Source organism: Bipolaris sorokiniana, assembly GCF_000338995.1.
Source record: "Bipolaris sorokiniana ND90Pr unplaced genomic scaffold COCSAscaffold_16, whole genome shotgun sequence".
NCBI classification, from domain to species: domain Eukaryota; kingdom Fungi; phylum Ascomycota; class Dothideomycetes; order Pleosporales; family Pleosporaceae; genus Bipolaris; species Bipolaris sorokiniana.
The window spans coordinates 629,625-656,556 of NW_006911910.1; the positions used below are offsets into that span (position 1 = coordinate 629,625).

The 26,932-nt window shown below is 52.3% G+C and overlaps 8 protein-coding genes across 8 annotated transcripts; 3 read left to right on the forward strand and 5 right to left on the reverse strand.

The window, feature by feature from the left end:
* Window positions 1–280: 280 nt before the first annotated feature.
* COCSADRAFT_252784 (uncharacterized protein) lies at window positions 281–744 on the forward strand. The gene has a single exon (XM_007706499.1). The coding sequence runs from the start codon at window positions 426–428 to the stop codon at window positions 735–737; it is 312 nt and encodes a 103-aa protein (XP_007704689.1). The 5' UTR covers window positions 281–425; the 3' UTR covers window positions 738–744.
* COCSADRAFT_252791 (uncharacterized protein) lies at window positions 745–4,485 on the reverse strand. Its single transcript, XM_007706500.1, has 3 exons — window positions 4,289–4,485; window positions 4,208–4,239; window positions 745–4,140 (listed from the first exon to the last, which is right to left on the reverse strand). Exons 1-3 carry the CDS (start codon window positions 4,382–4,384, stop codon window positions 753–755), a joined length of 3,516 nt encoding a protein of 1,171 aa, XP_007704690.1. The 5' UTR covers window positions 4,385–4,485; the 3' UTR covers window positions 745–752.
* A 1,720-nt stretch (window positions 4,486–6,205) lies between these two features.
* Window positions 6,206–10,031, reverse strand: COCSADRAFT_184931 (uncharacterized protein). Its single transcript, XM_007706501.1, has 4 exons — window positions 8,738–10,031; window positions 8,100–8,660; window positions 7,805–8,048; window positions 6,206–7,748 (listed from the first exon to the last, which is right to left on the reverse strand). The coding sequence occupies exons 1-4, from the start codon at window positions 9,722–9,724 to the stop codon at window positions 6,469–6,471; spliced, it is 3,072 nt and encodes a 1,023-aa protein (XP_007704691.1). The 5' UTR covers window positions 9,725–10,031; the 3' UTR covers window positions 6,206–6,468.
* A 1,203-nt stretch (window positions 10,032–11,234) lies between these two features.
* COCSADRAFT_175544 (uncharacterized protein) lies at window positions 11,235–15,508 on the reverse strand (the record flags this gene model as incomplete). The annotated part of the gene is made up of 6 exons (XM_007706502.1): window positions 11,235–11,567; window positions 11,619–11,750; window positions 11,798–14,412; window positions 14,465–14,740; window positions 14,791–14,901; window positions 14,986–15,508. 6 exons carry the CDS (start codon window positions 15,506–15,508, stop codon window positions 11,235–11,237), a joined length of 3,990 nt encoding a protein of 1,329 aa, XP_007704692.1.
* A 2,305-nt stretch (window positions 15,509–17,813) lies between these two features.
* COCSADRAFT_252882 (uncharacterized protein) lies at window positions 17,814–20,081 on the reverse strand. Its single transcript, XM_007706503.1, has 4 exons — window positions 19,536–20,081; window positions 19,074–19,484; window positions 18,704–19,023; window positions 17,814–18,617 (listed from the first exon to the last, which is right to left on the reverse strand). The coding sequence occupies exons 1-4, from the start codon at window positions 19,600–19,602 to the stop codon at window positions 17,916–17,918; spliced, it is 1,500 nt and encodes a 499-aa protein (XP_007704693.1). The 5' UTR covers window positions 19,603–20,081; the 3' UTR covers window positions 17,814–17,915.
* Window positions 20,082–21,563: 1,482 nt separating this feature from the next.
* COCSADRAFT_101264 (uncharacterized protein) lies at window positions 21,564–22,290 on the forward strand (the record flags this gene model as incomplete). Its single annotated transcript, XM_007706504.1, has 2 exons — window positions 21,564–21,886; window positions 21,948–22,290. 2 exons carry the CDS (start codon window positions 21,564–21,566, stop codon window positions 22,288–22,290), a joined length of 666 nt encoding a protein of 221 aa, XP_007704694.1.
* Window positions 22,291–22,489: 199 nt separating this feature from the next.
* COCSADRAFT_175547 (uncharacterized protein) lies at window positions 22,490–24,238 on the reverse strand (the record flags this gene model as incomplete). Its single annotated transcript, XM_007706505.1, has 6 exons — window positions 22,490–22,944; window positions 23,020–23,424; window positions 23,504–23,780; window positions 23,832–23,907; window positions 23,960–24,067; window positions 24,120–24,238. 6 exons carry the CDS (start codon window positions 24,236–24,238, stop codon window positions 22,490–22,492), a joined length of 1,440 nt encoding a protein of 479 aa, XP_007704695.1.
* A 417-nt stretch (window positions 24,239–24,655) lies between these two features.
* COCSADRAFT_152204 (uncharacterized protein) lies at window positions 24,656–26,874 on the forward strand. The gene is made up of 8 exons (XM_007706506.1): window positions 24,656–25,134; window positions 25,185–25,460; window positions 25,508–25,642; window positions 25,691–26,095; window positions 26,142–26,349; window positions 26,399–26,587; window positions 26,642–26,681; window positions 26,732–26,874. The coding sequence occupies exons 1-8, from the start codon at window positions 24,853–24,855 to the stop codon at window positions 26,805–26,807; spliced, it is 1,611 nt and encodes a 536-aa protein (XP_007704696.1). The 5' UTR covers window positions 24,656–24,852; the 3' UTR covers window positions 26,808–26,874.
* Window positions 26,875–26,932: the final 58 nt, after the last annotated feature.

Below are 26,932 nucleotides of genomic sequence, written 5' to 3' on the forward strand. Positions count from 1 at the left end.
TTATTACTCTTCTCCTATACACCCTGTAAATATGTATATCTGCTCTTTGCCCATTCCTGTGGGTCCAAAGGACTACTACTCTCCATCACCTAAGCATAAATCGAAAAGAGTGAGAACCGCATATCACCAGCACTGAACAAGGTTAAATGCAAGATCAAACGAAAAATTGCTATTATATATTTCCCTCTCGCCCTCTTCACTCTCCACTTCAATCCCCGTCCTCAAAAAAAAAACACATTATATTTAAACTCCCTCCGCGAAACCTAAACCCATACTCCCTGGAGTCATTTTAAAAAAAACGCCCAAATCTCAATCCTACTTTTGTATGTTCACCGTGACCCCAAAACGAGAAGAAAAAGTTAAAAAAAAACTCCAAGCAATGTAACCCCTGGCTTATTCCCCGCGTCAAGACCTATAACTAATGTATGCGAGATAAGATATATGTATGTATATATAAAAAAAAGCTGGAAAGTTCTTTTCGCAGCAAAAAAAAGCAAAGCAAAGCAAAGCAAGCAAACCACGCTCTCGCTCGACATAAAAAGAGACAAAGACGAAAAGTTGCAAAAAAAAGAAAGGCGTCGTCCAAGGGAAAGAAAAGAAAGAGGAGCTCAGCAGTGGTATCACGCGCAACAAAACAACGAAACTCGTCAGAGAAGAAGAAAAAACAAACAAACTCAGAACGCTCAAGGTCAACGCGGGGTAAGAAAGAGAAAGAAGAAGGTAACGACCAATCTTAGCTCAAGCGTGTATTATCACCCAGTAGGCGACAACGTCATAGGCGATGGCGTATCCGCGTCCGTAGCAACAAGGCCATTAGCCACACGAGGCGGGGCAGCAAACGGCTTCGCATCCGCCATTTTCGCCAGGGACTTTGTGGTGCCATTCGCCGCTGAAAGATTCGCAACTGAATTCGGGGGCGTAGTTTCCGCCTCTTCGGGGATCGTCTGGCAGTAAGTCTTGAGCACGTGTTTGAGAGCTGGACGACGAATAGGCTTCGAGAGGAAGAAATCCATGCCAGATTCGAGACATTCTTTCACGTTGCTTTCTTCTGCATAGGCGGTGAGGGCGACGATGGGGGCTGAGAAGCCGGATTGGCGGATGAGACGTGTGGATTGGAGACCGTCGAGGTTGGGCATTTGGACGTCCATGAAGATGAGGTTGTAAGGGGCCTGGCGCTCCATGCTTTCCTTGACTTTATCGAGGGCTTCCTGGCCGTCCTTTGCAACGGTTACGTCGTACACGTCTTCGAGCTTGAGCATGCGCAAGACGACTTCTTGGTTGGTTTTGTTATCCTCAGCAACGAGAACCTTGACCTTATCACCGCGTTTCGTTGCTTCGGCCTCCACGCGCTTCATGGCTGCTACCTGCGACTTTGGCGACTCCAACGGCTTGTTTGAGGCAAAGAAGGGATGACTGAGACCAACAAGACGGGGTTGGTTGTCCGACTCAAAGGACACTGGACCCGGTGGTGCGGTAGCGGCCGAAGTAGCGACGCTGATAGGGCTGTTAGCCCCGGAACGCAACGAGCGGGCCGACCGTGCATCGTCATGGGATCGACGACGCGGGGGGTCGTCGATCGACATGCTCCGCCGTGGGGTTCCAGTTTCCATATTAACAACCCTCGAACTGGCGCTGCTGTCTGCTCGGCTGGCCACGTGCTTCAGTGGAATAGCCATAGTAAACACGCTTCCGTGACCGACTTCACTCTTCAGACCGATCGTGCCTTTCATCAAGCCCGCAAGTTGCGAACAGATGCTCAAACCCAAACCAGTACCTCCAAACTTCTTGCTCAGGCCCAAGTCACCCTGGACAAAAGGTTCAAAGATCTTGGAATGTAAATGGTCAGGGATACCTGGACCGGTATCTTCAACCTCAAACTCAAACGTCAGCCAGCGCCCAGGCGGCGGTGTCGCAGCCCGCTCTTGAAGCATGTAATGCGAATACGCATTTCCCTTGTCCATGACGTTGATTGCGTTTGCAGTATCGTAGTGGTTCGGCGTTGCTACTGATACCGATCCAATTTCCGAAGCCGACGTTCTTACCCGCGCCTTTGAGTTGCGTGCCGAGCTTTGCCGTGACTGTATCGAAGCCTTGCGGCTGTCTGGCATGCGGGCCTCTCCAGGGCATCGAATCGTGAGCGTGACCGAGCCACCCTGGGGCGTGAACTTGAGACTGTTGGACACGAGATTGATGACCACCTGCAGTATTCGATGTTGATCTCCGTACAGAATCATGTCCTTCAGCCGGCCAAGCCCAAAAGGACCGAGATCACGCAATTCATTGGGCCGCCCGTTTTCATCCAGATTGTTCTCATACGGCCCTTCGAATTCCACAGCTAATTTGATGCCGCCTTCTCTTGCCTGCTTGTCAAAAATAGCCAAGACTTGGGAGCTGACGTCTCGCAGGCGAAACTCCTTCTCATCCAAGCTCAACTGTTGTCCAACTTGGTTCTTGCTGAAAGTCAAGAGATCCGTCAACAGATTCAGCAGCAAGTCTCCGCTCTTGTAGATGATACCCAAAGACCGTTTCAACTTGACCGGGTCGTCCTCTGACATGCATACTGCGCACATGCCCAAGATACCGTTTAATGGCGTCTTGAGCTCGTGCGAGATGTTTGCAATGAAGAGAGTCTTGCTCTCATTCGCAGCCTCTGCAGCTCTTTTGCTTTGCTCCAGCTCTGCCGTTCTCTGTGCTACTCTCTCTTCAAGCTTCTCGTACTGCATCATCAGTTCGTCCGTCATCTCGTTGAAGGTGGTGGTCAAATCGGTGAGTTCATCGTGGATAAAGTGCTTGCGGTCCTTGACTTTGCTCGGGATGCGGAACTGCCTACGTCTCTCTGCCTCCTTCTTTTCTGTCTTGTTGAGTTTGGCATTTCTGCGGTAATGTACAATCTGACCAAAGAAACCTTCCTTGTGAGCTAGCGCTGCATCGTCTGAGCCATCAGGCCCACCATCATGGTGCAAGCTGGAGTCGTCATCTTCAAACGCCGAGGGCGAGACCGTCTTCTTAGTGGCATCTCGTAGCCGTCTGATTGGCTGACTCGAGAAATGCGCCACGGGGAACGCAGCAATCAGCATGGCACCAATAGTACCAAAAACACAGGCGAGGATGATGTTTCGAAGATGATTGATGGGCTCCCAGACCTCCTTACGCGTCTGCTCAACCACAATCATCCAATCGACCATGGGGCTGCGGACAATAGCGTATCCAACCGCAACCTGGTCGCCTATCTCATTCTCCGTAGGAACAATACTACCAGCATTACTAGTAGCACCGGTCGCCTGGGTGAAGCCTTTGCGGATGGCCGGGTATTCGGACCAGTCAAAAGGAGGAAGTTCAAGTTCGGTGTCGTATTTGCCATGTCGCTGCATACCGTTTCTGTGGGTTGGCGGTACAAGAAAGCGCACCTGCGCTTTTTCCGGAGGTGTTGGATTCACGGCATCATACATGTAGCTTGACGGAAAGACATTGGTAACGTTATTGGGGCCAAAAAGGAGAGTCAGTCCACTCTTGTCGAGACCGTCAATGGCATCCACAACACTGGTAATGAGCGAGGCGTCCAGAACAGTCGTGAGCCATCCTAGCGTATCGATGTTGGACGTGTTGTTAATGATGGGTGCGGTAATGGAGACGAGACTAAGAGAGTCATTTACGCGATACGGGCCGAGCAAGAGATAACTCGTGTTATCGATGGTCCTTCCCTCAAAATGCGCCTTGAAGGTGTTAAAAGACGAGTTGAACGGAATAGACTCGATAGTAAATTTAGGATAAAGTTCAGGTATGAAGCCATATTGGGGGTCGCCTAGCGTTGCGTTTTGGCCGTCTGGTTTCTGAATAGGGAGCACGACATCCATCATCGTGACGGCAGTACGGCGGAAGACTGCGCGGTCCGACGAGTTGTAGGGAAAGATCTGGGCCTGGATAGGGATGCGGGTCCGGATATCGCCCGAGAAGATGGCATCGTAGTCTTCCTCGACGCGGGACCAGTTCTCTATCGAGTTGTTACCACGATAGTAGCGACCGAGCGCAGCCTGAGGAGAAAGACGGTTTGCTGCTTGTTGGACGAGAATTTGCATGAGGGCCAGGTTCGAGGACAGCTGTGCGGCTTTGAGCGAGGCGGTTAACGTAAGGCGAGTTGATCTACATGGCACAATAGTCAGCATCGAGGGCACCCAGACCTGAGGGCGCCTGAGGAACAAGGAAATACCGTATGCCGAGCACGAAATCGTGGTTGGTGAGCTATTCATGTCAGCAACAGAAGGCAATGTTAGCAGGCGGGAGTGTGTACCCATGTTGCGACTGCGACGACGGCCAGGCCTATGGTCGAGGCCAGCAGCACCAAACAGCCCAATTGCTCGCGGATGGGGATGCGCATTTTGGCCATGTCACCGGGCGGCGCAGACAGCAGACGTTGTCACAGGCAGGGCTAAGGGCGATGAGCGTCGTATGTGTCCCATTCCTCGCAGTGCATGCAGGCTGGTGTGGATGTTGGGAGGATGGGGAAGGGTGGAGGCGTGGTGTCGAGTGAATGGATGTGCAACGACCAAGAGCACGGCAGCAAGGGTACAGGCAGACGATAGCTGGCAATTAATTAATCAATCGAGCAAGCAGGCGACTAAGAGCAGCAAGAGGCTTGGAGCTTGGGGCGGCGGAAGGAGAGGACAAGAGGCAGTGGCAGCAGAAGAAGACCGAGCAGAGCAGGGCGCGGCGGAGCGGCCGTCGGCATGGCGCGTCGGAACCCTGGTGTGCACAGTCGATGGGGAATGCAGGCCGGATGCTTTGGGGGTAGTGTGGGAGGAGATTACTCTAGCCAGGCGGGTATATCGCTATCTGGCTAGAGGCGCTGACCGTTGGGTGTTCGTTTGCAGCTCCTGTATGGTCGAGGCCAAGCAAGACACAGCTGACAGTGCAGCAATTCGCGCATGGTGACAAGAGCCAGAGACATGACACACAAGAAGCCCCATGCCTAATGAGGCCACATCTCGATGGGCACCACCCAAGAGACCGTCGTGCTGTGTTTTCCTGGCGCGCTCCACCTGTCAGTCTGTCACTCTCCCTCGTCCGCCCCATTCATCCGCATCCGCACGTTTGGGATAGCGGCTGGCCTTGGCGTGGCGGGGACGGGTCTGGCCTCGCCTTTTTTTCTATCGATCGGCAGATTCGTCTCATGCGTTGCGATCCCCCCCCCCAGTCTGCGCTAGTCCAGCCAGCAATAACACAAAAAACTTGCATTCCCTTCAAAATCTCGACAAGCCTCAAACATGGCTGTTCGCAACATTTCCATGTTTGCAGCGTTGTTTAATCGGTCCGTTCTCCCCCGCGTGCTTGGCCGCGAAAATCCCAAGCATAGTTATTTAGTAGTACTAGTGCCGTTCTCCCCCCATTCCCAAACATCAGCCGCACTCTACCCACACATTCGTTTCGGTTCCTGTGCATGTACGCATCTCTCCACACGTACATAAATCATACCACATCTCTACCCATCTCGCCACTAGTAATCACGAACCTTTTTCCCCGGTAGACGGGGGAAAAAAATAAATAAAGGTCACAACCAAAGACGCCACACATACACATACACCCCTGCCCTCTGCCCCCTGCCCCCTGATCTGAACATCTGAAAAAGCAATGCACACAAAACCATAGCCTTCCAAGTCCACGACCTAGGTGTACATATGAACATACTCTCCACATCCCTCTGCACACACACCCCATCTCCGCCTCCCCTTCACCGCGGACGTATGCTATTAGTAATACGTGATACCCCTACATACGCATCCATGTCATACTCACCCCATCCCCACCACCCCTTTAGTAATAATGACCACAACCAAACCACTCCCCAACCGCCTTTCCTGACTCATCAACATCCAAAACGCTCAACTTACACTCTGCTTGCGTAACCTATGCATGCGGCGTACCGGCACAGCGCGGAACGGCTTGCATAAAAGTTCCCATACTTACCTTACATATGGATGGAGGGTCACGTGAGAATCTGCATGTGTTAGGCAGCCAGAGCCCAGACTTCCGCCGTTCATTTGATGAGTCATCCAAGCATACGTACGCAGTGGGTTTCCATGCATTGCCCTATCGAAAAATTGAGATTCTAGGGAGTATGGAGATATGAAGGTGGTAGATAGTGACTTGTAGCGTGTAACGACCAAAGTAGGCACGTATAGAGAGAGGTAAGAGTGAAGAAAGTAAAGTTAGATTGTATTACCTACGTAGTTGAATCCACATGTGCCTTTCTCTCACCACCTTCGCTGAATGTGACTACATATCCATCCATCTGTGTGACACAGTAAAGAAAAATCTCAGAAACCGAATCGTCAAAGATCGTCAAAGATCGGGTATCAAAGAAAAGAAGGAGTGCGAATGTGAAAACAAACCGGGGAAGAGAAGCCCTTGAACATAATGAAACGGCCCCGAAAAACCACAGACCATAGCCACCTTCACCACGAACTGACTCCTCTACTTCATACCGAACAGATACCTCAACTCCCTAACATCCAACCGCGTCAAATTCTTATACTCCCGCTCATCCAGCGCCGCCCCAATCATCTCGCGCTTACCATCCTGCAAATGCGTAATCCGATCCTCCACAGTCTCGGGGACCAACACGCGATGCACATGCACTTCGCGCGTCTGCGGCATGCGATGGGCACGGTCAACAGCCTGTTCTTCGATAAAGGGGTTCCAGAAGGGATCGAGGATAATAACTTGGGATGCTTTCCAGAGGTTGAGACCGGCATTACCTGCTTTGAGGGAGACGAGCATGATGTTTTGGTCCGGGTCGTCCATGAAGGCGCTGACGGCGTCGGCGCGGGCGTCCATTTTCATGGTGCCGTCGTAGCGCTGGTATTGCATGTTTTCTCGGTTTAGGGGGACCTCGATGAGGTCGAGGAGTGAGGTAAATTGAGAGAATACTAGCGTCTTCTCGGTTGGATCGTTGTTGCGGATCTCTTGGAGGAGTTGGATGGTTCGGTTGATCTTGGCGGATGGAACATATGTCTTGTCCAGACGACGGAGGTAGCGCTTTTTGGCCGCTTTGCTGCGCATAGACTCTTTCTTCAGCTGAGCCAAAGTCAACTTGGGTTTAGCACGCGCCTTGCCCTTGCCCTTGCCCTTGCCCTTGCCACGCTTCTTGGACTTCTTCTTGGACTTTGCTTTGGGAGCAGAATCACCCGCCTCATCACCGTCTTCGTCGTCATCATCATCCACAACAAATCCAGCCAGATTGCCCTGCTTATCAACACCGGGCGCATCTTCATCTTCAGAATCGGAAACATCAGAGTCGGAATCGTCGTCCTCAGCCTCGTCGTCCAAGTCAGCTGACGCGAGACGCTCGCGACAATGGACTTTGCAAAAGTGCTTGTAGTCGGTGATCAATTTGGCCCTCAACTCGCCACGGCAATGCGGACACTTGGGTATGCTTGTCTCATCGTTGCCATCCTGCTGAGCTGCCCGCATTGCGGGATCAATGAGCTTCTGGACACATTCGCCACAGACCGTATGTCCGCACGGAATGATAATGGTCGGATTAGGGTCGGCCTCGAGACAGATTGGACACTCGAACGAGTCGTGATCCTTCAATCGCATGATGACGTCTGCATTCAATCCCTGCGCTCGGGTCAACAGGTCGTCCTCGTCAATGCCCTCGGTCGCTGGCTGGCTTAGATCTTTGATCAGGTGTGGATGACAGCAGGCTTGACGCAGTCGAAGTAAGAGTACCAAGACATTTGCATAGTTGGCTGGACCTTATTAGTATACAACCTTACAAAGCCAAAACTAACTTGAGCAAGCTTACATGAAACTGCGTCATTGTCAATGTACTGGTTCATTTGAAGCTGTGTCCTCGTCTCCAAAGCACGGTATAGTTCAAGTTCTGAGTCGCTAAAATCAACGTTGTCGGCAACGACATGCTTGGGTGGAATTCTGGAAATTGGCTGTCCATCCACTTTGGCGTCCTTCTGCCTTCGCAGCATGAGAGACGCCAGCAGAATTCGAACGCGATCCATCCCTTGGCTTCTCGTACGTGTTTGCTTAATTGTCTGAGAAATGTCAGCCTGTAACACATGAATCCACCAGTACTTATCACTTACTTTAAAGATGTCCGTGTTGAACTTGTTCCACGAACAATAAGGCTTTACGTTGAGGAACCGAATCAACGGGTACAACTCCGCGATGCTGTTCATCATAGGCGTTCCAGTCATGCACAAGCGGTGACGGGCCATAAGATCTGCGCAGGCCTTTGAGGCTTTGCTATTGCGATTCTTGATGTTGTGAGCCTCGTCAATGATGATGCGATACCACATGCACTCGGGTCCGAGCAATGCAAGCTTATCCTTGGCTTTACGACGAATAGAAGGGTCCTGTGTCTCCTGTTCGTGCAGCATCGACTCTTTCCGGGACTCTTTCTGCTTGTATTCCGAGGTAAGGCAGCCAAAAGTTGTCAGCACAACATCGTACTGACGAAGACGGGAAAATTCGACGTTCTTTCCAGTACCGTGGTAGAGATATACATTGAGCTTGTGATGAGGATTAACATGCCGTTCAATTTCTTTTTCCCATTGCCGCATGAGAGCCACAGGCGCGATTATGAGAGTTGTTTTACAGGCTGGATCATTGGGTGGATTTGCACAAATGAGCGAAAGAGCTTGTATCTGAGCATGTTGTTAGCAGCGGATCAGCCCGGTCAGACCAGAAAATAGGTCATCAACATGCGATCTGATTCACTTACCGTCTTTCCCAATCCCATGTCATCAGCTAGAATACTGCCTTTGTTGTCACCGCGTTCCATCTTAAGGAGCCAGGTCAGACCAATTCGCTGGTACTCTTTAAGAGTGCAGGTCATGATGGCGGGCGTTGGCTCTCGCTTCTCAGTCTTCTCAGCATCGCCCTTGAAATTCTCAAGAAGCTTCTCTATAGCCTCTGTTTCAGCGACATGACTCCCTGGGAAGCCACCATATTCGTCACCGTCGCTATCACCAGCTCCCATGAACGGAGGTACTCTAAGCGCATCCATGTAGGGAGGCAACGCATGATTGGCATAGTAATCGAACCCAGCAGTTTGAGCCCCCGGAAATACATGCGGCTGCTGCTGATATCCATAGCTATGACCTGGTGGGTTTGGAGTCATCATGAACTCAGCCAGCTCTGGTACGGACATGTAATCCCTACTAGCATTATTGGCCGGCATCGAATGGCCATTGCGGAATGCTCCCCGATAGGCATTGTGCAGTTCTAAGAACGGATCTGAATATGTGGGCGTCTGCATAGGCGGCTGCGGGGATCGTACAGGGGTAGGTGGATCGGACTCGGTCAAATCTACGAAAGCTATTTGATCAGATCGATGCACATGATTTGACTCCCGACGAGGCAATGATTGTGACCACGACTCCAGGGGGGGTGTTGTGATATCTGGACTTGGTTGCCTGCTGATACGCTTGGCCTCAGGGCCGCCGGGTAGCTCTAGGTTGCGCTTGAGAGAATGCGATGGCAGGGCGCGAGGTGGCGAAAGCGGCCTTCGTATACCATTTGAGGGAATGGCAGGAGCGTATCCTGGCAGAAAGGTCCGGGCTTGCTCGCGATGCTTTTGGAGCCTCTCATACATTTCATGGAGCTGCTGCTCGTAGTATGGCTTATCGATATCATCAACAGTGGGGAGGATCGCTCTTATCATGGCAATGTTTGCCTGAAGGGCATTGGTGTCATTCGCCATATCCATCCTGGCTAGGCTGACTACCACAGCAGTGTGGCGAGACAAACGAAGCGAATGTAATAGACGTTGAAATGGGGGTTTCGGGACAGGGGAAGTGCGCTGGATGGAGAACAGTGCGGCGTAGACGGGTGTTATAGATCGAGGGCGGGAGTGTAGGGCGGCGGAAGGAGTGGTCAAAAGTGACCGCTGTGTGTAGCTGATTCACCGTGAGGCTCCAAGCGACTTTCAGGCTGCAGCGTGGCCAAATGAAGAGTGAAAGGAAGCCCTGTAAGACAATTGCAATGACACGCCACGACGCGCTGCGCGGTCGTTTCGCCGGGGGTTCTTTTGTGCAACGTAAACTGCAACACCCTCGTATTTCATCAAACGAGACGATGGCGAAAGAGAAACGAGAAAAAACGAAGGAAGAAGTGAAAAGAAAAGAGCTAGGCGCTCCTATTCCACCGTATCGCAAACGCCATAGCCTCGTGGTGGGGGTTGCGCGCACAGAGGACGAAGGGAAGCGTCCGTCGCGTCCTCGATTACTATCGATAGGCTGACCCTGGTAAGCCCGCGGCTGAACGTCATCCGGGCTTTGGGTTGCATTGCATCTGCAATGCGGCAAAAGTAATCGTTTAGAGCCTAAACGATGCAGAATGGGCAGTGTAGTAGGGACTCGTTACAGGGCACCCTATGCTATGCTGACACGACTATTGCTAAGGCGAACGGCTGAAGGAATTTTGTTCTGACAGCTGTGGCTGCACATCCTCCGGTCAAGAGAAACGCGCCAGGCTAGGCTTGGCGCCTTGTACAACATGTACAACAACGTCATGCGAGTTGTACGAGGGTACACAGTGTAGATTATTTTTTCTAACTATACGCAGATAATGGTCATACATCACGCACTTGAAAAAGATACATTAACAACAGGGCGAGGAAAAAATAACACATGTATATATGTACCACGCTACTACTTCACAGCGGTGCTCCAAGCCTACAAGGTAGATTTCTGTATCTCCAAAGTTTTAAGAAAAAGCCAAGGTACCCCAAAAGACCACACTAGACGGAAGACCCTTAAAAGTCAAACTCCTCGAAACAATGATAACAGTCAACGCCGAGATATGCAGGGAAAAACTACCACAGAAAAAGGTCATGTGAGGCGTGCAGCAAAACTGGATCCAGCACAGCAGAAACGCCAATCGAAAAAAATGCTCCATAGCTGGCGTTTGTGAAAACAACAAGGGCGATTCTTGCTTTAGCTCCAACCTTCCATCAACGTTATTACTTCGATAACCGGCGTGTTTCCGATTGGCGTCGCTACAACGCGCTACTGGTGTCGAGAATGTCGTTCATCGTTCATCGTCGATAATCGTCGAGGTTGGTGTTGTTGATGCAGTTGTCGTTTGGCAGGATTCAGCCTGAAGAGGGCTCGAATACGTAACTAATCAAGCCTTCTCCTCTTCCTTTATGTCACACAAACTCAGCTACTGTGGCTCCGCAGCAAAAGCTACAACACATATATATTAGGGTCAATTACTCACAAACTAGCGGACAAGGAACGTACTCTCTCGACACTGCCATTATCCGTCTGATCCACCGCCAACAGGTTGGGGCTATCAGCGCCTCCGCCACGGTCCGTGAAGCCTCGCGTTTCAAGTTGCGGTCGCTTCTTGGGGCTCGTTGTCGGCGCCGACGCCGCTCCCGTGGATGCCTTGTCTTTGCTGTTTCCTGGCAGGTCAAGGTTGGGGATGTGTGATGACGCCGTATACCGTGGCTCACTTGTGTGATCGTAGATGGTGCTTCCAACAGTAGCACAACGGAGAATGGTCTGGATAAGTTGGTTTTGACGAAGGGGTTTGGAGAGATAGTCCTGTTGCTCAAGTCAGTATCGAGAATCAATGTAGGCGTCGCATCAACTTACATCCATCTGCGCTGCAAGACATTTCTCGCGATCGCCAACCATTGCGTGCGCCGTGAGTGCAATGACTGGTGTAGACGGGATACCGTTCTCACGTTCCCATTCACGAATCTTAGCCGTAGCCTCAAAACCACCCTGCATCATGTTAGCTATGATTCATTAACCGTTGTAATTCAGCTTACCATGACCGGCATTTGCACATCCATAAGTACGCAGTCGTAGCGCTTCTTCTGGATGTGCTCAAAGGCCTCGAGACCGTTGTTGGCCACAGTGACTCTATGGTGGTACTTCTCCAAAATTCGGACAGCAAGCTTCTGGTTGACAGCATTGTCTTCGGCCAATAGAATCTGGAATGACTTGGAATGGTCAGAAACAAGAGGCGCGGCACGGCCATCCAGTGCTGGAATGAGTGCGTTGCCCAAATCGATTGGCAGGCAAGGTGTCGTCATGTAGCTCGAGATACCGTTTTCTAGTGCAGATCGAAGGCTGATGCAGACATGCGGCGTCAGCATGACAAGAGGAATATACTTAAAACGCTCGGCAATCCTGAGCTCTCGTGCCGTCTTGTCATTGTCCACAATAACGCAATCGTAAGGCATGTCGGCTCTCTTTGTCGTCTCGGGCACCTCTTCAACCGAGTTGACGACCATGGGTACGAGATCCAGGGCCTTCAAGTGCTCAATGATCTGATCCGAGAAACCAGTGTTGCCTTGGTCGACAAACAGCACCGTGTGTTGCTTGTATGCGACAAGCTGGGGCTGGATAGCGGTAATCTCTGGCTTGCCGAGACGGACCCTGCACGTGAAGTAGAACACACTTCCCTTGCCAAAGTCAGACTCAACCCACATGCGACCACCCATAAGAGTGACGAGACGCTTCGAGATGGACAGTCCAAGGCCAGTACCACCAAACTTCCTCGTAGTCGAACCATCTGCTTGCTGGAACGTATCGAAGATGAGGTTGAGCTTGTCACCACGAATTCCAATACCAGTGTCAGAGACCGCAAACTGGAAAACGTAGTGATCAGGTCCGCAGTCTTGCTCCTGCGCCATCGATATGGCGACCTTGACCTCTCCGTGTTCAGTAAACTTGATGGCGTTACCGACAAGATTGAGAATAATCTGCCTTAACCTGAATGAATCACCCACAACATAGTCGGGTACCGTGTACGAAACATCATAAGCAAGGTTCAGCTTCCGCTCGTTCGCCCTCGACGCCAAAGACTTAAGAGCATTGAATATGGTTCCGCGCATAGAGAATGGAATCTCTTCCATAACCATTCGGTTGGCTTCGATCTTCGAAATATCCAGTATATCGTCGATGATGGTGAGTAACTGGCCAGCGAGGTTGTGTACGATAGTCAACATTTCTCGTTGCGCGTGGGTAAGGTCGGTGTCTAGCGTAAGCTGTGTCATACCAATGATACCGTTCATGGGCGTTCGGATCTCGTGCGACATATTAGCCAGGAATTCTGACTTGGTCTTGTTGGCCAACTCGGCGGCTTCCCTAGCAGCCGTGTTCCTCTGGATACTCTCTCGCAAACTGGACACCATCTGGTTGATCTTTCTCTTCAGCTCATCCATTTCACCAGAAGCTTCAACGGTGATTTGAGTGAACTTGCCCTCCATTGCGGCGTTGGTGATATCACCAAAAGCGCGCACCTGCGACGTAAGATTTTGAGCCATGGTGTTGACGTCCGTGGTGATCTCCTTCCAGCGTCCGTCAATGTCTCGCACATCGGCTTGGCCACCCATCTTGCCGTCTACACCCACATCGCGGGCTACGCGCTTCACAGCAAGAGACCATTCGTCGAGTCTCATAACCATGTCGTTGACGGTGTCTTTGAGTAACCGTATTTCACCCTCAGCATCGACATGTACTCTTCGGCTCATGTCTCCCTTGGCAATTGCTTGTGTGACCTCGGAGATACTACGCACTTGTAATGTGAGATTCTGGGCCATGGTGTTGACGTTGTTTGTCAGGTCCTTCCATTTGCCTTCGACGTTGTCGACTTGGGCTTGGCCACCCAGGATTCCGTCAGTTCCGACTTCACGGGCGACCTTGCTGACTTCTTGCGCAAAAGTATTCAGACGGTCCACCATGGTGTTGATGGTGATCTTCAGAGAAAGAATCTCTCCCTGTACCTCGGCCTTGACCTTTCTGCTAAGATCTCCTCGAGCGACAGCTGTCGTGACCTCTGCGATTTCTCGCACTTGGGTTGTCAGGTTCATCGCCATACCATTCACATTCTCAGTGAGGTCTTTCCAGGTACCCTCAACCCCATGCACAGTGGCCTGACCACCGAGGCGACCCTCGGATCCGACCTCTCTTGCAATCTTGGTGACTTCGTGTGCAAACTGCTGCAGTTGGTCCACCATGCGGTTGATTGTGTTCTTGAGTTCGAGAATTTCACCCTTGCACTGGGCTTCGACCTTGCGGGTAAGGTTGCCTTGGGCGACAGCCGTGGTGACCTGAGCAATGTCTCGCACCTGGGTAGTGAGGTTTTGAGCCATGGCGTTGACGTTTACAGTGAGCTCATTCCACATGCCCTTGACACCAGCAATCTCAGCCTGTCCACCGAGCTTGCCCTCGGTACCGACGTCCCTAGCGACCTTTGTGACTTCAGTTGCAAATGACTGTAGTTGATCCACCATGGTGTTGATGGTCTGCTGTAATTGCAGGATCTCTCCTCGGGCCGGTCGCTCAATTTTGCGGCTGAGATCGCCATGAGCGACAGCAGTCGTCACTACGGCGATCTCTCGCACCTGCTCGGTGAGATTATTGGCCATCATGTTGACTATGCGACATGTTAGTATCGGCCCGATAGCGGGACACGAATCAAGACGTACCACTATCCGTCAGCTCAGCCCAAATACCAGCAACTCCTGGTAAGTTTGCCTGACCGCCCAATCTGCCTTCAGTACCGACCTCTCGAGCGAGGAATGTGACTTGACTGGCGAATTCTTGCAGCTGGTCCACCATGGTATTGATTGTGCGCTTGAAGAGAGTGATTTCAGGGTCCATTTCCTTTGCATGGATGAGAACCTTTTTGCTCAGATCTCCCATAGCGACAGCCGTGACAATAGCGCCAATCTCCCGCAATGCTTTCTGGAAAGCCAGATTGGCTGGATGACGTTAGTTGCAGTTGCTGGCGTGTAGTGGGGTTGAAGCCTACCTTGCTGGTGCTTGCCGAGTTCTCGTTTCAGTGCGCCAATGTCCTCGATGCCATGTTCAAACACCATGCTCTGTGTCGTCAGTTGCTTGTTCACTTCCCGGCTCAGGTTGTCTACTTGATGTCAGTATGAGGGTCAAATGAAGATAAAATATGCAATGAATATATATATATATAAATGCATGAATGTGCTCGTACCAATGTGCTCGCGCTGGTTCCTGATCTGGTCGGCCTGTTGGTTCAAGTGTACGCGTAAATAATTAAGTTGCTCTTCGGTGAGGGCAGCGGCAGGCTCCTCGTGGCCACCATTTGTTTCCTTTGCAGCGAGCCAGTTGGACACCCAGATGGCGCGCTCTTTGTTTGAACCCCGACGAGCCTGACCAGGTGGGGCACTGCTGTTGCGAATGGCACCGGCAGGAGTGTATAGGACGCCATCGTCGGGGGACTCTTGTGCGGGTGTCAGAGGAAATTGGCCTGATTTGGCAGCGGCATGGCTGCACTTGTGCTCGAGAAAGTCTATGCGGCTGCACAGGGCCGACAGCTCTTGTTCTAATTGTGTCTTTTCTTCGCTCTCGGGGCCAGGCAGGGCGATTGCATTTGCGGCGGTTTTGGCGCCATTTGCGGAGACTTGGGCGCTGAAGCTGGGGTCTCTGGCAGGATCGTGTTGGCGGGCGAGGTTGCGGATGATGGCTGCGACGCCCGAGTATGTCTCTACAGCCATGGCAGCAGCGGCAGTGAGCAGCGGCAGCGGCGGCTTGAGTGAGAGGGGTGAGGAAGGATCTCGAGCGATGCTATGTGCGCATTGGAGGCGGCAAGGGCGAGGCGGGAGGGCGAGGGCGTCAGTGGTTGGGGGTTAGGAGGGGGATAGGCAGATGGTCAACCAGACGTCTGGGGCGGGACAGAATAGTCTTTACAGACGGAAAGGCAACGCAGAGGGAAGAAGACGAGATGAGGTCGGGTAGATGGTGTCGAAGAGGCGCAAAGACAGGGAGGCCCCGCCGGGAGAACAGGCGGGCGCGGAAAGAGGATAAGCGTGTCGTGGGTAGGGTGCTGGGGATGGGATGGGCAAATGAAAAGCCAGGGCGTCTTGCAAGCCGGTATAAGCGTGTGATGTACAGTAGGGGCACGCACAAGCCACAGATGCTCACAGTCAAGGAGAATGAGGTCGGGGGCAGGCTGGCAGGCTGAGGGCAGAAGGTGCAGAAGAGGTGAATTGGAGGCTAAACTGTGGTACGCTGCCTCACAAAGGGATCGGCCCAGGAATTGCCGTGTTGGAGGGAGAAGAGAGGGCTGCCATGCTTGCCATGGCATTTGCGCCTGTCAGTTGTCGGCTAGCAGGCCTGTCGGTCCACGCCAATCCATGGCGCCGCACTCAAATGCCACGCCTGCAACGCCCCAGTCTTCCACCACGGCCACCACGGCCACCTCGGCGGACGCCGGACGCGACGAGCGAGTCGAGTCGGGTCGCACATGCTGCCAGCCTGTCCGCTGGTCCGTCTGCTCGCCTGCTCGCCTGCCCGCCGCCGCTACGGGACGACAACGCCTATTGCAAGGACGCCTGTGCCTGCGCTGTCTGCGTGCTTAGTTGGATACGACAACGGCTCTAGCCTCCTCCAGCGACGCCCTCGTGACGGTGAAATGAGAGAAGGGGGCTTGCAAGACAGCGGTGCAGGCCCTGTTGTGCCCGTCATGTGCTGCTGCTGCTGCGGCGGCGGCGACGTCATGGCTACGCTGCCACGCTTTTCCCTCTCTATCTTGTCCGGGCTCCTACACTGGGATGTAATATGAACGAGCATCCATTGTGTAAACATGCAAACTATGTCTATGTATAGAGGTGCATACATACAAACAGACAATCCACACACATGGAGTCGGCCTGCATCGCTTGGGGCGGGCACCCATGGCAAAGCGTGACCGCCTCTGCTACTAGCAACGTACGAGCGTGTGCAGGGCAGTCCGGCCGAGGCGCCACGCTGCACCTACGGGCCTGTGGCAAATTACCCCTATCCACACCTGCCACTGGCTCGCTGGCCTCGCGGGCACCAAACCTCAACGTCGACGGTGAACTCAGTCCGCATACGCCACTAATTTAACGGTGCGCGACTTTGCCCACACGCCCTCTCCTGTTTGATCATCCCCTTTTTCCCTTTTCCACCGCACAAGTCGCCATGAGTCTTTGTTTCATCTTTGCCTATCCCACGCGGCAACTCTGTCCATGGCCAGCCGCCCATGGCCACCACCACGGTAATCTCCTTATCGTGCTTTGCTCGCATCTCAATCTGTCATAGTAGCATCCATGGGGCTGCTGACGGACGGGAGAAGACGAGGGTACGTTGCTCAATGGGTCGACGGGTGGGGTGCGCTCGGACGCTATACTACCGCGCTGGGAGAGGTTGCCATGGTGGTCTTCAGGGTCTCCCCGGAGCCTATGGTAGCGCGGCCTAAGCGCATTCTGTGCCCGCTTACTTACTTCCCGGCACATGCTGCCCATTGTCGTCTTGCTCTACCCGACAACGCCATCTTTTCTCCACGACCTTCATGGCCACACCGCATCCCGCTTAATCATGCCTGCAAACTTTGACCCTTCCCGGTCAAGACCGCCCATGTGCTCCCGGGGTCTTCACTGCCACGATTGGCCTGCGTAGATCGTAATGGATCGACTTCGCATACATACTACAACCTCCCGTCTGAGCGCTGTCACTGCCACTGTCTTCATAAACTGCTCCTGCTATGCCGATTGGTTTCCTCGCAGAAGCTTATTCACCATGCTGTCCTGCACATCCACATGCAGTGTCTACGAAATATCTATACAGTCACAATGCGCCTAGACCCACGGCACACTATATTTTTTTTGCCATCAGTCTCTTCAAGCCCCTCCGCTTGATTTCAGCTTCATTGCCTCGAAGGAAAAAAGCAATTCTGTAGGTAGTCAAGAGAAAAAACAAATCCCAAACTACCCCCGCCGCGTGCCAGCCAGCCTTGGCAAACCCGCGCTATCCCACAATGCGGGGTCACCAAACCAAAACGCCAACGCGAACAGACACGTCCATCACAATCACCCGCAGTAGACGAGCTCGCAATCACACCCAAACTATGTACTTACATTACTTGCACTTGCTTAGACAAGACTACCGCAGCTTTTTGGCGTGGGCCACCAAACTCTCAATCACCTGCTCAAACGCATCCTTGTCTCCTAGCGCGCTCTCCATCCGCTTCTGCCAGTACTCAAACACCTCCTTTGCCCGTTCCTGCAGCGCCTTGAGGTGATCAATGTGCATCCGCAGCTCGTCGTCCGTCAGGCCCTCGAGCGCTGCGTCTGTCGTCGCACACAGCTGCGTCGTACTGCTAATGTCAAGTTCAGGAGGTGGTGGGGGCCCTTTTCGCTTGCGGTCGACTTTTGAGCTTGACGAATCCACTGACGTCGACGACTCATTCTCGCGTCTGATGCGCCCCAGTGGTCCGCCGTTGCTGCGCCCATCAGACGAAGGGCGGGGCGAGCGCTCTCCAGGTATGTGGATCGACGGCAGGATAAGCTTCTTTTGTTTCGACGCTGGCAAGATTTCATCCAGGTCTACGGGCACACCCAGTGAGACGAGAAACAATCGTCGTATCCGTGACCGTACCCAGTCTGGTGGCTGCAGCGGTGGCGGTGCAACCAGCTGGCTCCACAGCGAGTGGCTGCGCTCCGACAAGAAAATGGACCGTGTCTCCTCCGGATTGGTAGATATGCTGGGTATGTCTCTTGGCAGAGGGTACATATCCTCCAGGTAAGGCCGTGTTGCGCTAGTAATGTCTTCAGGTGATGTGAGATGCTCAAAGTCCAAAACGGGCTGTGTGGGCAAAAGGTTAGTCAGAATGTCACAGTAACAAACGGTCCAAGCAATACTATCAGTGGGCTAGAATTGCTGCAACTTACAGGACCTGGCAAAGGGGCAGGTACAGGAGCTTGTTCTGGCACTTTATCAAATGATGTCTCTGCCTCGTGCTCGCCTTGTTGAAACCCATCGTCAAAGTCTCCAAAATCGTCGTCACCCTCCCCACCCTCTTCAAACTCGTCAAAGTCCCCAAACCCATCGTCATCATCGTCATCACCAGCTGCCACGTCTGCTGTATCATCACCAAAGTCGTCGCCGTTGCCCTCTTGTTGTTGAACCACATCGTTGGCTTCGGGCGCCGCTTCGGCTGCATCGTCGCTCGTATTTATTGTAGATCTGTCATGCGAGGTTGGTGACCCTTCTTCCGTCGTCAATGGTACGCAGGAGGCACCAAGGAAATGCCCTACGTACCTGAGTTGCTGCGCTGCGCCTCCTGTGGTGCCTTGATGACTACATCAGGCTCCGCATCTGCCAGACGCTGCTGATGTGCCTCCGTGCCAGGCACATCACCGTAACTAGGCTCGTCGGGATCAATCTTCTCAACCACAGTCTTTGGGATGGGCGTTCCTCCTGGCGTAATGGGCCGGTCGCTGACGCTAACGCGTGACGCACTGCGGCTTCGCATGCCTTCTGGCACAATCTCGACCTCGTCGGGCACTGCGTCTTGGGTGCGTTTGTTGTATGCCTCTGTTCCCGGCACTTCGCCATGTGCTGGTGTATCATCGACCCGCTCCACTCGCGTTATTGGGATTGGTGACGACAACGTAAAACGTCTAGCCTGGCCTTCAGACGCATCGGAGAAATGCTCGTCACTTGACTCGACTGCATATAGTTAGGTACAAGCTGCTCAGATTGGCACATGATATAGCATACCGAGCTCCTTCGCACCTGGGTCCTCCAGCTCTACACTCTTGCGGGGTGGTGCTAGCTCGTCCGACATGTCGAGAGCCGTTGGATGTTCGTTTAATCTACACGTGTACAACAGGAGGTTGTGAGAAGTAGATTGGGATTGATATTTGGTGGAATTGGGCGTAGATAATAAGAGAAGTGCGTCACGGAGACGAACAACCAAAGACTGCGCCTCCTTGCCTCGACGTCGTCGTGGAGTCTCAGGCACCTGCGATTAGCGGGGAGCGGCGGTCTGGAATCCCGGCCGCTGGCCAGGTAGGAACAACAATTCACCGGAGCTAAGCTCGACCCATGCATCTGTTTGTCCAACTTTTGGATGCGACATTGACGCGCGAGAAGGTCGTGTACAACTGCGCGCATCCACTTCAGCTCGTCAATTAACAGTGGCCCAGCAATTACTTCTACGGTCGCGACACGCCTAGCCCAGCCGCGCGTTCGATAGCATCTCCGATCTCAACAACAACTCCTTCAACAAACACCCATCGACCAGCGCCGACTCTACACAACCGCCAATATGAGCTTCTCATTCGGTCAGCAGAACAGCGGTAGTGGCAGCAGCAGCACGCCTGGAAAGTCTCTGTTTGGCGCTACACCCTCAACTGGCGGCGCAACACCGTCTCTCTTCGGCACCGCCAGCAGCACCAACAACACGTCCAGCGCACCCAGCAGCGGTGGTCTGTTCGGCGGCGCCACTAGCAACGCAGCCGGATCGGGTCTTTTTGGTGGTGCTGCTGCAGCATCAAGCACACCCGCAGGCAAACCCGGTGGTCTTTTTGGCGGAGGTCAAGCTGGCGCGTCGTCAACACCGTCGGCTTTTGGCAGTGGAGGCTTTGGAGGACTTGGAAAGAAGGAGGGCGATGCATCCAAGCCAGCCGGAGGGTTGTTTGGCGGTGGTGGAGCTTCCTCTGGTGGTGCTGCCTCCTCTTCTACTCCCTCGTTTGGATTCGGTACAGCTGCTAGTGAGTATCCATATACGTCCCGGTCGGCTCTATGCGCCTGCTAACACAAGCCTCAGGCTCAGCACCATCAGCCACACCTGCAACAAACAAGACATCTCTTTTCCCTTCCACTACTCCAGCCGGCGCTCCTCCAGGTGGTAGCCTGTTCAGTCAACCTGCCCAATCTAGCGGTGGAGCTCAATCTGGCTCTTCTTTGTTCGGCCAGCAGAGTAGCCAGACTACTGGAGCCGGATCGTCTTTGTTCGGCGGCGCAAAACCTGCCACTACCTCTTCTTCCACTCCTAGTCTGTTCAGCTTAGGAGGAAACACAGCAGCCTCCAACGACGCGAACAAGAGCGCTGCCCCTGCTGCGCCTACGTCTAACCTGTTTGGAGGAGGAAATCAAACATCGATGTCTGGTGGACAAGATTCGAAGTCGTCCAAACCTGCGGGTAGCCTCTTCAGTCTTGGAAGCACAACACCTGCTGCTGCACCAGCAAAACCGTCGGGGTTCACCCTTGGCGCTACATCATCCGCACAACCCGCTTCCTCGCAGCCTGCATCCAGCGGCACACCAACCTTGAGCCTAGGTGGAAACACCAGTAGCACAGCAGCTTCTGCGGGTACGGCAACCAGCCTATTCTCAACTGCGGGAACCTCGACGCCAGCTTCGGCCGGAAGTGGCTTCGGTTTCGGCAAACCTGCTGCCGCTACTAGCACACCAGCAACCACTGGTGCAGCTACTACCGCCACAACCACAGCGCCCGCCTCAACCGCATCATCTGGAACATCGCTGTTCCCGAGCTTGGGCGGCGGAAGTTCTGCCGCACCCACAACTTCTGGGGCTGCAACTACCTCAACCACCACCCCAAGCCTATTCAGTAAACCCTCCGGAAGTGAGGCGCCAGCATCGAAGCCCAACGCCGAATCACAGCCGGCTTCTACTTTGGGTGCTACTAGTGGGACTGCGGGCGGCAATGCGGCCCAGAGTGGGCTTGCAGCCTCAACCGCGGGACCCGCGCCATCGGCGCAATCACGGTTGAAGAATAAGTCCATGGATGAAATCATCACGCGTTGGGCAGCAGACCTATCAAAATACCAGAAGGAGTTCCAGGCTCAAGCCGAGCAGGTGGCCTCATGGGACAGAGCATTGGTCGAGAACTCTGACAAGGTCCGACAACTGTACTCGAAGACTTTCCAGGCAGAGCGTGATGCCGCCGAAGTTGAGAGACAGCTGACTATGATGGAAGAGAACCAGCAAGAACTGGACTCTTACCTCGACCGCTATGAGAAGGAAATTGACAACCTCATGAAGATGCATGGTGTCAGCGGCAAGAACGAGAGCCTGCGAGGCCCAGACCAGGAGCGTGAGAGAACGTGAGTATATCCTTTCGCATGTATCTTCATACAAGTACACAAAAACTAACAAACAAATCAGTTACAAACTCGCAGAAAAACTTCAAGACCGCCTCAACGAACTAAACAAAGATCTCACAGAAATGATTGAGGAAATAAACAGCACTTCCCAGACCCTCAGCAAGACTGGCAAACCAGACGATCCCCTCACAAAGGTCGTCCGCGTCCTCAACACGCAGCTCTCACAGCTCCAGCTTATCGACTCCGGTGCCTCGCAGCTCCAGGAGAAGATTGCAAAGGCCCAGCGTGAGACGCAGCGTGTGGGTGCTAATGGCTGGAATGGACTGGGTTCGGACCCTTCTGCTGATTTCATGAACAGCATGCGTGGAGGTAGGTCGACGCAGCGGTTTGGTGGTGTGTCGTAGATGTAACGACATGGTAGTAACGGGGAATGACGGGTCGGAAAAGATTAAAGCTAAACTTTGGTAGGGGTGTTTTGCATACAACTTTGGCGTTTTTCTTTTCTTTGAGAGTGTGGTATAGGCAAATGTCCACGTACAACACCTCATTCTGTGACTATGCTTGTGAAGAGAGAAGAAGAAAAAAGCTACAAAGTGAACCTTTCTACACTCTATTCTCACGCTTCTCCCCTTCCTCCCCTTCCTCCACCCCCTTCCCAGCAACAACCGTCTCCCCGTGCACCCCCTCCGCTTCCCTCCTCTTCTCCGTCCTTACCTGCATCCAAACCAACAACCCCGTCCATACCCCCATGGCTATGCTAACCGCAATCATAGCCCACATTCCCCTCGTAAAATACGGCGCATAACTCGCCCCGTAAAACACAATGCTCCACCACGCATTGATAGCATTACTCCCCATATTCATGCTCGCAATCACCACAGCACGCAGACTGTCTTCTTCGTAGCGCAGCACGTCGTTGGCCCAGGCGAAAAAAGTGGCTTGGCAGGCGTACACGCTGCCGGCCCAGTAGTACATTGCAAAGTGCATAGTTGTGTTGTGGGGGTAGGCGAGGATGAGGGAGGAGGTGAGGATGCCGGTTAGGGCGATCCAGTAGCCAACTTTACAAGAGAAGATGTTAGCAAGTTTGTTTGTTTTTTTTGGGAGGGGGGGGGGGAAGAGGAAGGAGGACGTACCTAAATACCGTTTCCCGCCCATGAAATCCGTCAACGTAGCCCAGAAAAGTGTCGATACTATGCCCACAGCCGGTACGCCGGTGGGATAATTATTATTCTGCGTGACGGTGTATTTATTTGTAGGGTGCGATTTCATATACAGTTGCAGCAGGGCGTTTGTGCTGAAGGATTCTGTTTCACCGGCTAGGATCCAGAGGATGACGAAGAAGTACCAGTACCATGTTTTGAAGCAGTGTTTGACGAAGGAGAGGGAGATGGGGGTGCGCTCCGAGACTTCGGGGACGCGGGAGATGGCGAGGGCTTTTTCTGAGGCGCTGAGATAAGGGGCGCGGGTGTTCCGGGGGGTGTCGGGAAAGAGGAGGTAACCGTAGATTGCGACGGGGAGGGTAATGATACCGTCGATTACTATGAGGGTTGCAAGTTAGATTGTTCTTCTTGTATATCGGAAGAGGGCTGGAGTTTTTTTTTCTTTGGTGAAACTTACTGAACAGCCATCGCCATCCACTCATGCCTCGTAGACCATCCATACTGCTATGGATTCCCGTCTGAATGAATCCGCCAATCATAGTACCTGCAAGGCCAGATGCCGTGAAGATTCCAGATCGCTTTCCTAGCTCTTTCTCGGTGTACCAAGATCCGAGGATGTAGTGAGTTCCTACGAATGTTGAGGATTCAAACAAGGCTTGGAAGAAGCGGATAGCCATGATATCCTGGGGCTTTTGGGCTGCTGCCGTGACCATTGTTAGAGCGCCCCATGCTACCTTTTCTACATGTTAGTCAATGTTGATAATTTAAAAGACAGTGGAGCATACCATGCATAGTGGAAAGAAGTAGCGTGGTTTGACATAGTACAGCGCAATGTTGCATGGGACTTGGCCGATTGTATATCTTGGTCATCAGTTAGCAAAAAGGTCCACATTTTGCCTCATGTAAGCCCTACCCTACTGTAAAAACAGTGTTGATCTGGTTGAGCTGGTTGCCTTTGAAATTCAGCTCTTCCCTCATACCAGAAACATATGCGTTATTGAGATTGGTGCGATCCAGGTAACTTTACAACGCATTAGAGAAGTCTCGTTTTGATTTTGAGCACAAACACATACTTGAGAAAGTACATGAGACAGCAGAAAGTCAGGATGAAAAAATCAAGTTTCTGCACCAGCTTGCGCTCTCCAGGCGCATTCTGGTCGCCTCGTAGATAGGCGATGAAGCTGTTCGCCATGCTAAATTGACAACGCCCTCAGATGGCGAGATGTTTCTCTGACGATGGCTGCAGAGTTTGGGCAGACTTGTTGTTTTGTAAGGTATGTCGATAGGCAAAGACCGTCACTCCAACCTCCGATTATCCTTATCGGATCCGTCTGTAGTTGTTCAGTACGGTTCGGATCAGGCACTCGGATACGCGCATGATAAGGCCGAGCCAAAAAGTGCGAGATACCAGAGATAATAGGCCACTTTTAACTGACTCGGGAAATACGTAATCAGGAATTCCCTTTTGCAGATCTTAAAACTTCTCGATAGGCAACTAATCGCCGGTATCGGTGGCCAAAAGACAAGCTCAACAAGGCAGGTCGTCCTCTTGGAGAATGATAGCCTACTCGGCCGATTTACCGGAAAGCCTGCGAAGAGGTCAGCCGGGGTGGTGTGGAGCCTATAAGTGCGGGGAGTGGCATGGTCATGGGCTGGAAAGGTGCGGCCGAAGACCATGCGGATTGGATAAAGTAGGAATGGATTACCCACGGATATGGGCGCAATAATCTACTTGGGGTGTCGCAGAAGTTCGTTGCTGCAGTACCTCAACATTGCAGAGTCTTGGGGCTATACAAATTTTGAGCCATGGCAGCTGAACCGAACTGGGAGAAAGTCGCTGCGGGGAAGCGTGCAGCCTTGGCGGAATCCATTCCGACGCTATATCGCATACCTCAAGACAAATTTCCGCCAGAGTCTCAACTCGATGTAACCGTCTGGCCAAAGGAGTCCGGGTGGTTTACGCCAAAGGAGCTGGAGATTACAGATAGTACAGCCTCTCAGATCCTGGAAAAGATTGCATCCAAAGCGTGGAGTGCAGAGGATGTAACCGCTGCTTTTTGCAAACGTGCTGCAGCAGCCCATCAACTGGTATGATAGAAGTCTTGGAAATATTTGGAATATCACCTGACGTAAAACAGACCAACTGCCTGAGTGATGTATTTTTCGATGAGGCGATTGCACAAGCAAAGCTCCTCGATGAGCATCTCCAGCGAACTGGCAAGGTGGTAGGACCACTCCATGGCCTGCCTATTTCGCTCAAAGACAATTTTAATATCAAAGGAAAAGACAGCACAGTCGGCTTTACATCCCTTGTAGGCAAGCCAGCCAAATACAATTCGACACTTGTAGATTTGCTAGGGAAGCTTGGTGCAGTGCAATACTGTAAGACCAACGTGCCAACTGCCATGATGATCGTATGTGTTTTTACATGGGTCACGGTGCAAAAACTTACATGGAACAGGCAGAGTCTGTGAACAACACATTTGGCCGTACAGTCAACCCGTTGAACCGAAAGGTCACATCAGGAGGATCCTCTGGCGGAGAATCAGCCCTTATTGCATTCGGAGGCAGTCCATTAGGCGTTGGAACCGATATAGTAAGTACGATCTGGGGTTGCAAATTCTATTGCTGACAGTACAAACAGGGCGGCAGTTTACGGATACCAGCAGCATGCACTGGTATCTTCACTCTTCGTCCATCTTTTGGCCGTTTCACGACGCAAAGATGTACATCTGGCCTTGCTGGCCAAGAGGCAGTACATAGCGTCAATGGACCTATGGGGAAAACACTTGGAGATATCACCATGTACTCAAAAGCTGTGGTTGATGCAGAGCCTTGGAAACTAGACCCAAAAATGTTACCCATACCATGGCGAGTTGTAGAACCTCCTAAGAATCTCAAAATAGCGGTACTCTGGAATGACGGTATCTGCATGCCCACACCTCCGGTAACAAGGGCACTGAGAGAGACTGCAGAGAGGTTGAAGAGGGCAGGATATGACGTTGTTGATTGGGATCCTAAGCTGCATCAGACCGCACTCGAAATTCTGGTAAGCATCTAAAGAACTACCTGAATCTTGATGCTAAATAGTACAGGCAAAATTCTTCGTCACAGATGGCGGTAAGAGCGTCAGGGCACTACTCGAACCGACCGGCGAACCATTTCGCCCAGAGATGCAAATGTACGCAGAAGCCAAAGAATTAGGAGTCTATGAAATGTGGCAGCTACATTTGGCGAGAAGCGAGCTACAAAGACAATACTTGGAACAATGGAATTCTATGGAAGGACTCGATGCCATCCTAGGTAAGCCGTAAATCTACATCATTGGTACCCGCTGATTAACCATTGACAGCGCCCACGACTCCTTACTCCAGCGTATCGCATGGTGAATTCAAATACGTCGGATATACTGGCGTATACAATGTATTAGACTACTCTGCAGTGTCATTTCCTTGCGGAGTCTCGGTCGATAAAACAAAAGACAAACGCTTGAGTGATCACAAGCCTCAAAGTGATTTTTGCAAAGCTGCTCAGGATAGCTGTAAGATGCATTACACCACTACATGGGAGGATTTTGACGACTGATATGTGATAGATGATCCTGAACTGTTGGATGGATTGCCTGTGAGCTTACAGTAAGTATCGCACCAGAGTGGCCCCCTAATCACAACGCTGATGCACATAGACTTATCGCCCAAAGACTTGAGGAAGAGAAAGTGCTTGGTATGACCGGAGCGATATTGCAAGCGGTTCGACAATAGACCACTGTGTTTTTCAGAAGTAGGCTAAATCTAGACGAATAAAAACTATGTATCAATGTATAAGGTGATGTTATTTTGTTATATATTAAGTCCGTGTGTGGCACCTTCCCACAGTACATACAGTA

What these genes read in the sequence shown, in the direction of transcription:
- COCSADRAFT_252784 (XM_007706499.1), top strand. Translation starts at nt 426, where the DNA reads ATGCGAGATAAGATATATGTATGTATATATAAAAAAAAGCTGGAAAGT.
- COCSADRAFT_252882 (XM_007706503.1), bottom strand. Translation starts at nt 19,602, where the DNA reads ATGTCGGACGAGCTAGCACCACCCCGCAAGAGTGTAGAGCTGGAGGAC. An exon ending in CCCAGGTGCGAAGGAGCTCG is followed by an intron (nt 19,485 to 19,535) that starts GTATGCTATATC and finishes AACTATATGCAG; the next exon opens with TCGAGTCAAGTGACGAGCAT. An exon ending in CTGCCCCTTTGCCAGGTCCT is followed by an intron (nt 18,618 to 18,703) that starts GTAAGTTGCAGC and finishes TTGCCCACACAG; the next exon opens with CCCGTTTTGGACTTTGAGCA.
- COCSADRAFT_184931 (XM_007706501.1), bottom strand. Translation starts at nt 9,724, where the DNA reads ATGGATATGGCGAATGACACCAATGCCCTTCAGGCAAACATTGCCATG. An exon ending in ACATGGGATTGGGAAAGACG is followed by an intron (nt 8,661 to 8,737) that starts GTAAGTGAATCA and finishes CAACATGCTCAG; the next exon opens with ATACAAGCTCTTTCGCTCAT. An exon ending in TGACAATGACGCAGTTTCAT is followed by an intron (nt 7,749 to 7,804) that starts GTAAGCTTGCTC and finishes AATAAGGTCCAG; the next exon opens with CCAACTATGCAAATGTCTTG.
- COCSADRAFT_152204 (XM_007706506.1), top strand. Translation starts at nt 24,853, where the DNA reads ATGGCAGCTGAACCGAACTGGGAGAAAGTCGCTGCGGGGAAGCGTGCA. An exon ending in TGCCAACTGCCATGATGATC is followed by an intron (nt 25,461 to 25,507) that starts GTATGTGTTTTT and finishes TACATGGAACAG; the next exon opens with GCAGAGTCTGTGAACAACAC. An exon ending in AGACCGCACTCGAAATTCTG is followed by an intron (nt 26,096 to 26,141) that starts GTAAGCATCTAA and finishes TAAATAGTACAG; the next exon opens with GCAAAATTCTTCGTCACAGA.
- COCSADRAFT_252791 (XM_007706500.1), bottom strand. Translation starts at nt 4,384, where the DNA reads ATGGCCAAAATGCGCATCCCCATCCGCGAGCAATTGGGCTGTTTGGTG. An exon ending in TCGTCGCAGTCGCAACATGG is followed by an intron (nt 4,240 to 4,288) that starts GTACACACTCCC and finishes TGACATGAATAG; the next exon opens with CTCACCAACCACGATTTCGT. An exon ending in GATTTCGTGCTCGGCATACG is followed by an intron (nt 4,141 to 4,207) that starts GTATTTCCTTGT and finishes TGTGCCATGTAG; the next exon opens with ATCAACTCGCCTTACGTTAA.